General features: G+C 41.5%; 2 protein-coding genes and 1 pseudogene across 5 annotated transcripts; 2 read left to right on the top strand and 1 right to left on the bottom strand.

Annotated features, from left to right (window-relative positions):
• Positions 1-522: 522 nt before the first annotated feature.
• On the top strand, positions 523-2795 carry LOC124377172 (transmembrane protein 251-like). Of its 3 annotated transcripts, none has more exons than XM_046836542.1 (2): positions 523-674; positions 2095-2795. In XM_046836542.1, the coding sequence occupies exon 2, from the start codon at positions 2106-2108 to the stop codon at positions 2550-2552; it is 447 nt and encodes a 148-aa protein (XP_046692498.1). In that variant the 5' UTR covers positions 523-674; positions 2095-2105; the 3' UTR covers positions 2553-2795. The 3 variants fall into 3 exon arrangements, with proteins under 3 accessions (XP_046692498.1, XP_046692497.1, XP_046692499.1); XM_046836541.1 differs by having other exon boundaries at positions 2091-2795; XM_046836543.1 differs by having other exon boundaries at positions 527-674; positions 2082-2795.
• A 2606-nt stretch (positions 2796-5401) lies between these two features.
• On the bottom strand, positions 5402-7368 carry LOC124376711 (annotated as a pseudogene).
• Positions 7369-10331: 2963 nt separating this feature from the next.
• Positions 10332-12352, top strand: LOC124377404 (transmembrane protein 251-like). Of its 2 annotated transcripts, none has more exons than XM_046836870.1 (2): positions 10332-10386; positions 11539-12352. In XM_046836870.1, the coding sequence occupies exons 1-2, from the start codon at positions 10375-10377 to the stop codon at positions 12013-12015; spliced, it is 489 nt and encodes a 162-aa protein (XP_046692826.1). In that variant the 5' UTR covers positions 10332-10374; the 3' UTR covers positions 12016-12352. The 2 variants fall into 2 exon arrangements, with proteins under 2 accessions (XP_046692826.1, XP_046692827.1); XM_046836871.1 differs by having other exon boundaries at positions 10333-10386; positions 11543-12352.
• The last annotated feature ends 982 nt before the right edge of the window (positions 12353-13334 follow it).

Genomic DNA, 13334 nt, shown 5'->3' with positions numbered 1-13334 from the left:
TGCAGGAGATGAATCTCACTGTCAGAAAGATCCGAGTGGGATGAAATCACTAGATGAAGGTTAAAAAGTTCTGCACCTTAATCGTCCAACACAATGTAGTGACCCTGAACCTGAAGTCAGTATTATTGATAGACAACTTGAGGGGGCAGGACGTCTGCATGGCTACCAAATGATGATGAAAGATGAAAGATGGCGTACAAAGGGTTTAAAACAGAGCTACTTCGGTTTATTTGGGTTTCTGATCGAAGTAAAAGCGAACGCGATCATCCACGATGCTGCGATTATGCCGTTTGTAGAACAGAAGTTCTACAGAGAAAAACAACTCCTTATGTTGAGGTCACAAAAAAATGAAGTCATGATCATGAGAAAATAAAAAAGAAATAAATATTATAATTCATGTCCTTTTGGGACTTTTGGGAATAATTCTTAGATTTTTTTCATTAGACATGGAAGAATTGGGTGTTTGTTATTGTCAAGCCGCTAGAGGGCAGAAGAGGCGTCGGTGAGAAAGCGCTGGTGGTGTTTACGTCACCGCAGAAGAAGCGCTCAGGTGTCCCGGATGTTCCCCGGAATCGGGAAGTCAGTCATATGACAACAAACCGTTGTAAAGTCGAAAAGCTGAAGTTTCCGATTTAATCTGTAAATAAAATAAAAATAAAACCCCCGAGACCGCAGTGAGTATCAGCTGTTCTTCATATCGCTTCATCTCTCTGATCGACAACGATTTTTAATTTAAACTTTCAATAAATGAACAGAGTCCCGGATGTACTGTTCAATAAATATTCAATCATTTAATTAAAATTCACTAAAACTGTTTATAAACATTAGATTTAACTCTCAATCATTTTCTGTATTTGCTGGTTTTACTCGAGTTCTTGGCGATATGACCGGAATATCGGATCGCGATTTCTTTACGGTTTTTACTGTTACCGAGAAAATAACGGACACATTTCAGATTTCTGTTCATAAAAATATTAATAAATCCAAATAAAAACACCGATTTTAATGTTTTTCTGACAAAAATGTTTAAATATTTCTTAAATGACATCCTTAAGAAAAGAAATCTGATCGTTTTTTTAGTTTCATTTCTCAACGCTGTTCATTTTAATTTATAAAAATGAGTTAATTTGTATTTATATATTTATATAAACAATTATACATCTTTACATCTAAATGATAATATGGAGAAATTAGAATTATTTCATTATTTCTAGATTAAAAAAAAGAAAATGTGCCAGATTTATTTTTATATTAAATATTTCTTCTTCTTTTCCCCTAAAATGTAATTTATTTAAAATTGTATTATTATTTTTTTTTTTACTTAATTCTGATGAGGGTTTTTACAATTTTTCCATTTTTGACTCAAAACAGGGAAAGGGATAACATTTTGGTTTAAAGTCCAAATTTTAACATTAACATTATTAAAATAAAAAAATAACAATTTTGATAATAAAAATAAAAACTAATAAAACACTAAAAAGTTTCTGTCACCTATATAAAATATAAAATAAAAGAAAGTATATCAAAATATATATCATTTTTATGCACAATGGATCATTACACATTTATATTTATGGATAAATTGCACATTTGGTTATTTATTAATACAGAAATCAAAGTGTTTGTTTGTTTGTTTGTTTGTGATGTAATTGAATGATTTATTTAGTATATCTGTGTATTCTTTTATTTATACGGTATTTATCTCTTAGTTTTTTATATTTATTTATGCAGTATTTGTAAACACAGTCGTTATATTTCTGTTTATTCTCCGAGGTGTTCATTAGGGCTGAAATGATTCCTCCAGTAAATCAAGTCATTCGAATACAAAAAAAAGCATTTGTATATACAACATTATTATTCGCCTCAATGCTTCGTTTAGTCCATTCAATTCCAGCGCTGTGTTTCCCGACGGACCATTATTACTGACGCACCACCCACTAAACTCTGAAGAACAGAAGACGATTTAATTTGATTGTAACCGAAAAACTCGAGGAATCGTTTCAGCCCTCGTTATTAATATGTGATGATGATGATGATGATGATTACTGCTGAAGAACTAATCGGTGTCATTGTTGTTGCTGGTGTTTGAGACAGGAGCATGGAGAATGATGAACTTTCGTCAGAGGATGGGATGGATCGGAGTGGTCGCGTACCTGCTGCTTAGCCTCGCTGCACTTTATTACATGTTCGAGATCAATCAGACGTACAACCGTCTGACGTTGGACCACGTGGAGAAGAGCGCTGGGACACGCCCCCCTGTGCCCCGCCCCTCTGTGCCCCACCCTCCCGCCCCTGCAGACTCCGCCCCTCCGTCCTCCTGGATGCAGAGCGTGAAGTCTCGGCTCCTCCTGCTGCCCTTCTGGTTGTGGGCCTCCATCTTTCTCATCCCGTACCTGCAGGTCTTCCTCTTCCTTTACTCCTGCACCAGAAACGACCCCAAAACCGTGGGCTACTGCATCCTGCCCATCTGCCTCGCCCTGCTCTGTAACAGACATGCCTCCTTCACCAAGGCCTCCAATCAGATCAGCAGGCTCCAGCTCATCGACACGTGATGTAGGCGGGGCTTCGGCGTTGCTCGTTCACCGGACCAATGAAAAACACGGAACGAGTGACGATTTCTACGATTTCTTCTCCTTACAGCTTTCTGTACATCTTTCTACCTTTATCTTCTTCTGGAAATAAATCTGTTCTCTAAAACCATGATGATGATGATGATGATGATGATTTTAATTTAACAGCCTGGGAAAAAAAATGAAATAAATGAATATAATTTTTAATATATATATAAAAAAACACTTTATGGTCTTTTGTGTGTTTTTGTTCATTTTTGTGGGCTGCTTTAATTTATTTGTATTTTATTAAAAAAATATGTAAATAATAAAATACACCTAAAGGAATAAATTTAACATAAATCATATCGTAAATATAACAAATGTAAAAAACAATTATTTTAATAAATAATTTATAAAACAAACTATTATGTAAACATGTCAAAAATGAGAAATCTAAATATTTTATTTAAATTGTTTTCTTTTTTGACGTCTCCCATTAGGGGGCGCCCCAGCATTCCTCAGCATTCTCCTACTGATCTCAATCTCACCTCCTCACCTTGTCCCCAAAACGTCCTACATGCACTGTCCCTCTAATAAACTCATGTCCATCGTCGTAACTCCCAATGAACATCTCAGCATCTTCAGCTCTGCTACCTCCAGCTCCACCTCCTGTCTTTTACTCAATGCCACTGTCTCAAAAACAGGGGGTGTCAAACTCATTTTCACTGAGGGCCACATCAGTAGAATGGTTGCCCTCAGAAGGGCCAGATGTAATTTTGAGGCAGTATAAATGTAGCTAAATGAAATATAAAATAAATGCTCCTTAATGTTAAATAACTCTGGATTTGTATTATTCAACTTAAAAATATTACATATATATTTTCATAAATGTAAAAATAAATGTTTGCTTGTTGCTCTGTTAAAACATAAATCCTTTTCATTTGTCAGCTTATGAAACATTTCCCCTTAAGTTGAAGAAGGCCCGGCAGCGTCTGTACCATCTGAGACGCTTAAGGGACTTTAAACTACCCTCTCAGGTGCTTAAGACTTTTTACACTTGCACTATTGAGAGTGTTCTGACGGGTAGCATCACTTCCTGGTTTGGGAACAGCACCATGCAGGACAGACGAGCCCTTCAGAGGGTGGTGCGTTCAGCTGAACGTACCATCCACACCGAGCTCCCTGACCTGCAGGACATCTACAGCACACGGTGCCGGACCAGAGCCAGGAAAATCGTGAAGGACCTCAGCCATCCCAACAATGGACTATTTTCTCTGTTGCGTTCGGGGAAACGCTTCCGCTCCCTGAAAGCGACCACAGAGAGAATGAGGAGGAGCTTCTTCCGCAGGCCATTCGGAGTTTAAACCAGGAAACATCCAGGATCTAAGAACTGGCCCACTCTTTCCATCATCACACTTTTTCCCCTGCACAATCACACTTTTCGTACTACGGCACATTATACACTGGACCTGCACAGCACAGTGCACTTTACTTTTCATATTTTCATTTTCTTTTCATATTTATTTCATATTTCTTATATTCTTTTTTATACCACACCATTCCGCACAAGGACACTTTACACCACACCTTACTGCACATGGACACTTATGGACAATCAAAACATGCCTAACATTCCGCACAAGGACACTTTACACCACACCTTACTGCACATGGACACTTATGGACAATCAAAACATGCCTAACATTCCGCACAAGGACACTTTACACCACACCTTACTGCACATGGACACTTATGGACAATCAAAAACATGCCTAACTCGTTTAATGTTTACTGTTGTTTACTGGTTAACTGCACACTGCCATAAAATATTTTCCGTGTATGTGTATATATAAGTATATATGTAATGTATGTATATATACATATATATTTAGATATCCTGATATCTTTATTTATCTGCCTTTTCTTACTATATTTTTCTTTAAATTTTGTTATTATATTTATAGTTTTATCCCCCTTTTTTTACCCTTTTTTTTTATTCCCTCATGCCGGACCGTCGTTAAAAGCATTTCACTGCATGTCGTACCCTGTATGTATGTGTATGTGACAAATAAAATTTGATTTGATTTGAACTCGAGCTGCGTCGTAAGGCTTTGGGAACGCCCCGAGTTACGATGCAGCCCGAGTTCCCGAAGGGGAATGTCTCTAGGTTACTAATGTAACCCTATTTCCCAGAGGGAACTCGAGCTGCGTCGTAACGCGGGGCGTTCCCAAAGCCTCACGACGCAGCATCTCGTTCCCTCGGGGAACTAGGGTTACATTCGTAACCTAGAGACGTAATCCATCAATCAACGATCAAACTCTCCAAGTGAATAAGAATAAATAACAAGTTATGACATTAACTTTGTTCAAAACCTTTTTGTCATAGTTGCGAGGGGCAGAATAATGGTCCAACCAACAATTGTGAGCTGCTAAGAACATGTGTGACAGGTGTAGCATTTTACATAAACAAATGGCTGCACACAGGCTTGTGGGAAAACATCCAACTAATGAGAGATGTGTAATTACAGTGAACATAAATTTACAAACCTGCAAACACTAAATACATTGCTACACATATAACGTAGTATATGTAATAAACTCAAAATATCAACACAAGGGTTGTCCCGGTTCACAACTATATTGGTCAAGTTTTACGGTGAAGTTGATGAGGAGATGCTGCCTGTCCTTTAACACACCAAATGAATCCCCTCTCCACCATTCTCATCCATTGATCACGTGCTGGAAATTACAAACTCAAAGCAAAATCATTAAATTGCACACAGTTTAAATATTCTTGTTCTTGGTTGAAATATATTTTATTATATTTGAATTAGGTTTTTAAAAATGCTTACCTATGTGTTTTCTGACCAGATGTCTGACACCTTTTTTCCATGGCAAGTGGGTCAATGTCTGGTTTTAGGTCTTGTGCTGAGGCAATCCGTAGAACAGCATGGAGGTTGTCATCAGTGATGCCTGATCTGTGCTTGGTCTTGTTTAGATTCAACATAGACACACGGGCAGCATGAAGTCAAAGCTGTGGCATCAAACCAGGGGGCAGTTGACGGTAAAAGTTCTGGATTGTAGCATCCTGGAACTTTGCTCTCAGGCCACTATCGTTTTGAAGCTCTATTAACTCCATCTGAAGATGTTGGGGTGCAGTGCAAGCGTCGGTGGTGAAAGGATTGGCAAAGATGGCAAAGCCTGAGTGCTGTCCTCTAAAGTCAGAGAAGCGCCGATCAAACTCATTCATTAACCGGCTCAGTCTGGTAGCTAGCTGAGTACATGAAAAAGTACCAGGAAATGCGGATGAGATGCTCTGACAAACAGGACAGTAGGCAAGATTGTCCTGTTTCACTTGGTACATCCACGGATCAAGTTTACGCTGGAAAGCCCTGATCATGTCGGACATCTGCGTGATGACTTGTTTGCGTCCCTGCAGCTTCTGATTCAGTTGGTCGAGATGCTCAGTTATGTCACACAACATAGCAAAGTCACACAGCCAGTTTGGATCTGACAGTTCAGACAAGGGGTTTCCTTTACTTTGCATGAAAAGAGCAATATCTTCCCTAAGCTCAAAAAATTGTTTGCTCCTACTCAGCCACCGTACTTCTGTATGGTACGGCACGTCGCTGTGCTCCGAGCCCATCTCCTGCAAGAACAGCTGGAACTGACTATGAGTTCACTGTTTTCATGACTGTGGTCACTATATCATTCATCCCTAGCACCTCCCCACACAAAGCTTCTTGATGGATAATGCAATGATACCTTATCAGAGGAGGTTGACGTTTTTGCATTTTCTCCTTCATTAGTCCAACAAAGCCTGCTTTTCCTCCACACATTGCAGGTGCACCTTCTGTAGTTAATCCCACCAACTTTTCCCAGGGCAATGCATTTTTATTTACGGACTTCTCCGCCGCATCAAAAATGTCCCGTCCTGTTGTGGTCCCATGCATGGCAGCTACATCCAACAGCTCCTCAGTGACAGAAAGGTCTGACTTGACGCCTCTAACAAAAATGGATAGCTGCGCTGTATCCATGTTGTCTGAGCTTTCATCAAGAGCTAATGAAAAAGCTATGTAGCTGCGTGTCTCTTCGGCCAGCTGTGTTGCCAGGTTTCCTGCTAGTTTCTTAACTCGAAAGGTCCACAATGGTGTTTCTTGATAAACTGACATTTTTAAAAGTCTGTATCGGGACACATCTTCTCACAGATCTTCAGCATGCACTGCTTCAAAGATTTACCCCCTGAAAAAGACTTTGCAGCGTAGGCAATTGCTTCAGCCACAATAAAGTCAGCTTTCACTGCCGCATTGTTTTTGGTTGTGGCTCTCTTGAACACATCCTGCTGCTATCGCAATTTACCTTTTAATTCTTGCACCATTTGTTGTTTTTCTTTAAGGCTCACTTTGGCATACTGAGCTCCGTGTTTGGTGTCAAAATGCCGAGGTAGATTGTACTCTTCGACAACCGCCACTGCGTCATAACACAAAAGACATAACGTTTTTTTCTCCTTAAAGCACAAACATATATTCGCCTTCCCATCTTTCCTAAAACAGACTTCCATCTGCATCAATTTTTCTTTTACTGGATATTTTGGGATCGTTGTTTGTATTTCTTAATTTGGAAAATGGCACTGATGTGGAAACACTGCAATCTAGTGGTGGGATGCCATCACTTCATGGGTAACATGATCGACATGCATTATGGGAAATGTAGTTTATAGTCAATGCACCCTTTTGACTTATTTATTATAAGATAATCAGACCTTTTCAGCTCTCGCGGGCCACATTTACACCGCGGGCCTTGAGTTTGACACATATGCTCCAAAACATACAACATTGCAGGTCTCACCACAGTCCTATAAACTTTCACTTTCACTCTCGCAGATACTCTTCTATCAATTTCAATTCATTTCATGTTTATTTGTATTGCGCTTTTAAGAATTAACTTTGTCTCAAAGCAGCTTGACACAGATAATGTGGTGATAAAGAATGAATAAGATGTTCTTTATAAGTGTAAGTTTGTCCCTGATGAGCAAGCCGGTGGCGACTGTGGCAAGAAAAACTCCCTGAGAAGGCATAAGGAAGAAACCTTGAGAGAAACCAGACTCAAGAGGGAACCTCATCCTCATCTGGGTTGCACCGATTGTCCATTTATTACAGATAAAGATGTTGCAGGGTGCAGTGATGGTGATCGGAAGCAAGCTGTAGTCCTGAGTAGCCCAATGTAGCAGACTGTTGACATTAACTACAGTCCAAATCCATCCTCAAAGCTCCTGTTCTTACTCCGTAATTTCATGGAACCCCAGGGCGTTGATGAGAAACATCCCCAGCTGCACAGAGTTGCCTCAAATCGAAGAGAACACTATCCAGAGGCAGACCAGGACAAAGTGGGAAGATCTGAAGAGGGAAGAAGGGCAGGTGGTCACTAGAACCTCAGAAGCATGTTCAACTTGACCGAGTTAGAGATAGAGAGAGAGAGAGAGAGAGAGAGAGAGAAGAGGGGTGACAGGGACAGAAGGATAAATTATTATGTATATGGAAACGATACATATATATGTCACTAGGCCCTCCACGAGGAGGTCTTAAGCCGCTAGGTGGCATCTGTTCTGCTCGTGGTGTGAGCACCACCAGCTGGATCCAGTCCACTGCCCAGTTGGCTCAGTGCTGGATTTCCTCCAGGGACAGGGCTGAGGCCCCCGGTACGATCTAGAGTGCCTGTATGGGACCTTGGCGTCGTTTTGGGGGGCTCTGTCTTAGCCCCCCCTTCAAGCCTCTAGCTGAGGCATCTTGAAGGCACCTTTCCATCAGACCACGTTCATGACCTGTAAGATTACAGGCATTCTATCTCGTCTGCTGCTCATCTGCTATGGCCCTCCAGGAGAGGCCTTCCTGCTAATAAGCAGACTCTGAGCAGATGGATTGTTGATGCCATGACATCATCTTATAAGTCCTCTGGTTTCCCTGCTCCTTTCGGGGTCAAAGCTCACTCCACCCGGAGTGTGGCTGCCTCAAAAGCTTGGTCCTCTGGCGTTCCCCTCCAAGACATATGTACTGACCCACTGACCTTTGTGCGATTCTATAACCTGGACCACAGTGCCACTCCTGGCCCCTCTGTCCTCCTCTAGCTGTGTTTGACAGATACACACTAGGCAGGGACTGGTCAGTGTGGCATTATTAAACACTCATTCCCAAAGCGTTTTGATGCAGCTCTAGTTCCTGAAGAGAAAACGTCTCTAGGTTATGTATGTAACCCTAGTTCCCTGAGGGAATGAGACGCTGCGTCTCTATGCCACACCTCCGGCGTCCCTGCAGCACTTCCTTCTCCCTTACGAAGCTGTAGCTGCCTCACTCCATATGCGTTTTATACTTCCTGGTCGTGACTTCACCCCTCCAGTGAAGGCCAGCGTCCAATTTTTGACTGATTACACACATTCTGCTTTGAATGACTGGTCAGAGACTTCATCCCTGCATCACTACCAGACACACTGGATCCTCTACAGTTTACGTACCGAGCAGAACAGCTCTACTGAGGAATTATGCAAAAATGCTGTTTGTGGACTACAGTTCAGCGTTCAACACCATAATTCCCTTCACGCTCACCTCTAAGTTGGCGGTCCTGTGACTCAGCCTGCCGTTGTGTCAATGGATCTCCAACTTCCTGACAGACAGACCACAAGCCATAGGGGTGGGCAAACACACCTCATCCACCCTCAGCACTGGAGCTCTTCAGAGTTGTGTTTTGAGCCCCCTGCTGTACTCACTGTACACACATTACGGTGTGGCCACTTCAAACTCCACCACCATCATCAAGTTTGCTTACTTTGTTGTTGTGGTGGGCCTGATTTACAACAAGCTAAGGACCTTTTACACTTGCACCATTGAGAGCGTTCTTACGAGTAGAATCACTTCCTGGTTCCGGAACAGCACCATGCGGGACAGATGAGACCTCCAGAGGGTGATGCGTTCAGCTGAACTACCATCCACACCAAGCTCTCTAAACTGCAGGACATCTACATCACGCGGTGCTGGACCAGGGCAAGCAAGATTGTGAAGGATCCCAGCAATCCCAACAATGTACTCTTTTCTCTGTTGCGTTCAAGGAAGTGTTTCGGCTCCTTGAAAGCAAAAACAGAGAGAATGAGGAGGAGCTTCTTCCCACAGGCCATTCAGAGTTTAAACCGGGAAACACTCAGGATCTAAAACTGGACCTCTCTCTCCATCTTCACTTTATTTCTGCACAGCTTTTTTTGCACTATTATGACACCTTAACTCTGGACTGTCACTTAAACTCTGAACTGCGCAGTGTCACTTTATACTACCACAGTGCACATGGACACTTTAAGAACAATCACTAAATCACTTTTATTTGTACTGTCAATCTACCATACGCATCCATCCCCATCTAGAATCATGTATATATATAAATATTTTCTATACTTTATACTATTTTTTATCCTTATGTTCTATTCCTTTTTTTAGAATAAACAATTTGAATCCTTAATGCAGTTCCACCTCCACCTTGAACCAGTCTGTCGTTCCTACTGCAAACTTCACTGCTGTCACACTTTCCTCATACATGTCCTGCACCACCACATACTTTTCTGACACACCTGACTTCCTCATACAATATCACAACATAATTTCATGGTGTGACTTGATTAACTTTATTCCCCTGTAGTTACTGCAGGTCTGCACATCTCCTCTATTATTAAAAACCGGTACCAGCACATTCCTTCTCTATTCCTCAGGCATCATCTCACCTTCCAAAATCTTATTAATCCATCTGGATAAAAACTCCACTGCATCTCTCCTAAATATCTCCATGCTTCTACCGGTAAGTCATCTGGTCCTACAGATTTTCCACTCTTCATCCATCTTAATCGCTGCTCTCACTGTCTCCTTACTAATTCTATCCACTTCCTGCTTCACCATCTCCACACCATTCAACCTTCTCTCTCTCTTATTTTCCTCATTCATCAGCTCCTCAAAATACTCCCTCCATCTTCTCAACACACTCTCCTTACTAGTCAACACATTTCCCTCTCCATACTTTATGGCTCTAACTTGCAGCACATCCTTCCCAGCTCGGTTCCTCTGTCTGGCCAATCGCTACAAATCCTTTTCTCCTTCTTTAGTGTCCAAACTCTCATACAGCTCCTCATATGCCTTTTCCTTGGCTTTCGCCACATCCCTCTTTACCTGCTGCTGCATCTCCTTGTACTCCTGCCTACTTTTCTCATCACTCTGTTGATCCCAATTTAGTTGCTCAGTAACCTGATTCAATTCGATCAGTTTTGCAGAAGAAAATTCTCTTTTGCTTTGTTTGTCTTCTAAATACATATTTTTTCCCCTGATAATTATAAAAATAAGTACATTAATAAAACAATAAAAATACATCATCAAGGGGGCACAAATTTAAGCTTTTAGCAGTAAACCATTTATTTATATTATTTATCACATCATCATCATCATCATCATCATCATCATCATCAGATGTGAGAAAAAGAAAATGTTTTGGGTAAAAAAATAATCTTCACATTTCTTCTTATTAAATCACTTTATTAAAAATATATTTTAATTAATCTTAAAATATTTACAGAAAAAATGTTTCCAGTAATGTTTATTTATTAATTTATTTAACTTTTTGCTCACTCAGAGTATTCATGAGTTATTAATCATGAGGAGATCCTCCTGGGTTTATTTAGAGGAGATGAGGAGATACTCCCACATCTTTTATGTCCCTGTCCAGAGTGCTCCAGAGTATAGCGGGTGGTGCGTCGGTAATAATGGTCCGTGAGGAAATGCAGTACTCCGTGTAAAGTTAAATGGACCAAACAAAGCATTAAGGCAAATAATTTGATTGTAACTGAAAAACTCAAGGAATCGTTTCAGCCCTCGTTATTAATGTAGATGATGATGATGATGATGATGATGATGTTTACTGCTGAAGAACTAATCGGTGTCATTGTTGTTGCTGGTGTTTGAGACAGGAGCATGGAAAATGATGAACTTTCGTCAGAGGATGGGATGGATCGGAGTGGTCGCGTACCTGCTGCTTAGCCTCGCTGCACTTTATTACATGTTCGAAATCAATCAGACATACAACCGTCTGGCGCTGGACCACGTGGAGAAGAGCTCTGGGACCCCCCCTCCCGCACCTGCAGACTACGCACCTGCAGACTACGCACCTGCAGACTACGCACCTGTAGACTCCACCCCTCCATCCTCCTGGATGCAGAGCGTGAAGTCTCGGCTCCTCCTGCTCCCCTTATGGTTCAGGGCCTCCATCTTCCTCCTCCTGTACCTGCAGGTCTTCTTCTTCCTCTACTCCTGCACCAGAACTGACCCCAAAACCGTGGGCTACTGCATCCTGCCCATCTGCCTCGCCCTTCACTGTAACAGACATGCCTCCTTCCCCAAGGCCTCCAATCAGATCAGCAGGTTCCAGCTCATCGACACGTGATGTGGGCGGGGCTTCGGCGTTGCTCGTTCACCGGACCAATAAAAAACACGGAACGAGTGACGATTTCTATGATTTCTTCTCCCTACAGCTTTCTGTACATCTTTCTACCTTTATCTTCTTCTGGAAATAAATCTATTCTCTAAAACCATGATGATGATGATGATGATTTTCAAGAAATAAATCGAACGTAAATCTTATGTAAAAAAATATATTGATTCTAATTAATAATTTCTAAAACAATCTATTACATAAACATGTAAAAAATGAGAAATCTAAATATTTTATAAAAATTATTTTCTTTTTTTGACTAAAGATGTAAATATTTTATGTAAAGATTTTATTTTCTTCATCTTTCGGCTGCTCCCATTAGGGGGCGCCACAGCGGATCATCCGTCTTCATACCCCCCTGTCCTCTACATCTGCCTCTTTCACATCAACCACCTGCATGTCTTCCCTCACCACATCCATAAACCTCCACCTTGGTCTTCCTCTTTTCCTCCTTCCTGGTGTCTCCATCCTCCTACTGATATACCCCATGTCCCTCCTCTGCACATGTCCAAACCATCTCAATCTCACCTCCCTCACCTTGTCTCCAAAACGTCCTTCATGCGCTGTCCCTCTAATAAACTCATTTCTAATCCTGTCCATCCTCGTAGCTCCCAACAAAAACCTCAACATCTTCAGCTCTGCTACCTCCAGCTCCACCTCCTGTCTTTTGCTAAATGCCACTGTCTCTAATCCATACATCATCTCAGGTCTCACCACAGTCCTATAAACTTTCCCTTTCACTCTCACAGATACTCTTCAATTTCAATTCATTTTTATTTGTATTGCACTTTTAACAATGAACGTTGTCTCAAAGCAGCTTTACACAGATAATGTGGTGATAAAGAGAAGAGAACACTATCCAGAGGCAGGCCTGGACGAAGTGGGAAGATCCGCGGAGGGAAGAGGGGCAGGAACAGTGGTCACTGGAACCTCAGGAGCATGTTTAACTCAACCGAGTGTGAGAGAGAGGGGGGGGAAGGAGAGAGAGAGAGAGAAGAGGGTGACAGGAAGAGAAGGATATGGATTATTAAGTGTCCTTATTGTTGTATGAAAGTTAATGTCACTGTGCAGTTTGGACTCCGGCAAGACTCGCTATGGCAGCAGAAGTAAAAGGGAGAACCAGAAGGTAACACAGACATGAGGGATCTCTGGGATAAGAGACGACCCACCACACCACCGTCAACAAACCTGAGTGAACGTGTGAGAGTGAGGGGACGACAGCATACAAATATACCAGTTCACCAAACATTCTATATCCATGATCCCTCCAG

Source organism: Silurus meridionalis, chromosome 23 (assembly GCF_014805685.1).
Source record: "Silurus meridionalis isolate SWU-2019-XX chromosome 23, ASM1480568v1, whole genome shotgun sequence".
NCBI lineage: Eukaryota > Metazoa > Chordata > Actinopteri > Siluriformes > Siluridae > Silurus > Silurus meridionalis.
Note: the sequence above shows the minus strand (reverse complement) of the source record. Positions and strands in the feature narration are given on the sequence as shown.

What these genes read in the sequence shown, in the direction of transcription:
- LOC124377172 (XM_046836542.1), top strand. Translation starts at nt 2,106, where the DNA reads ATGATGAACTTTCGTCAGAGGATGGGATGGATCGGAGTGGTCGCGTAC.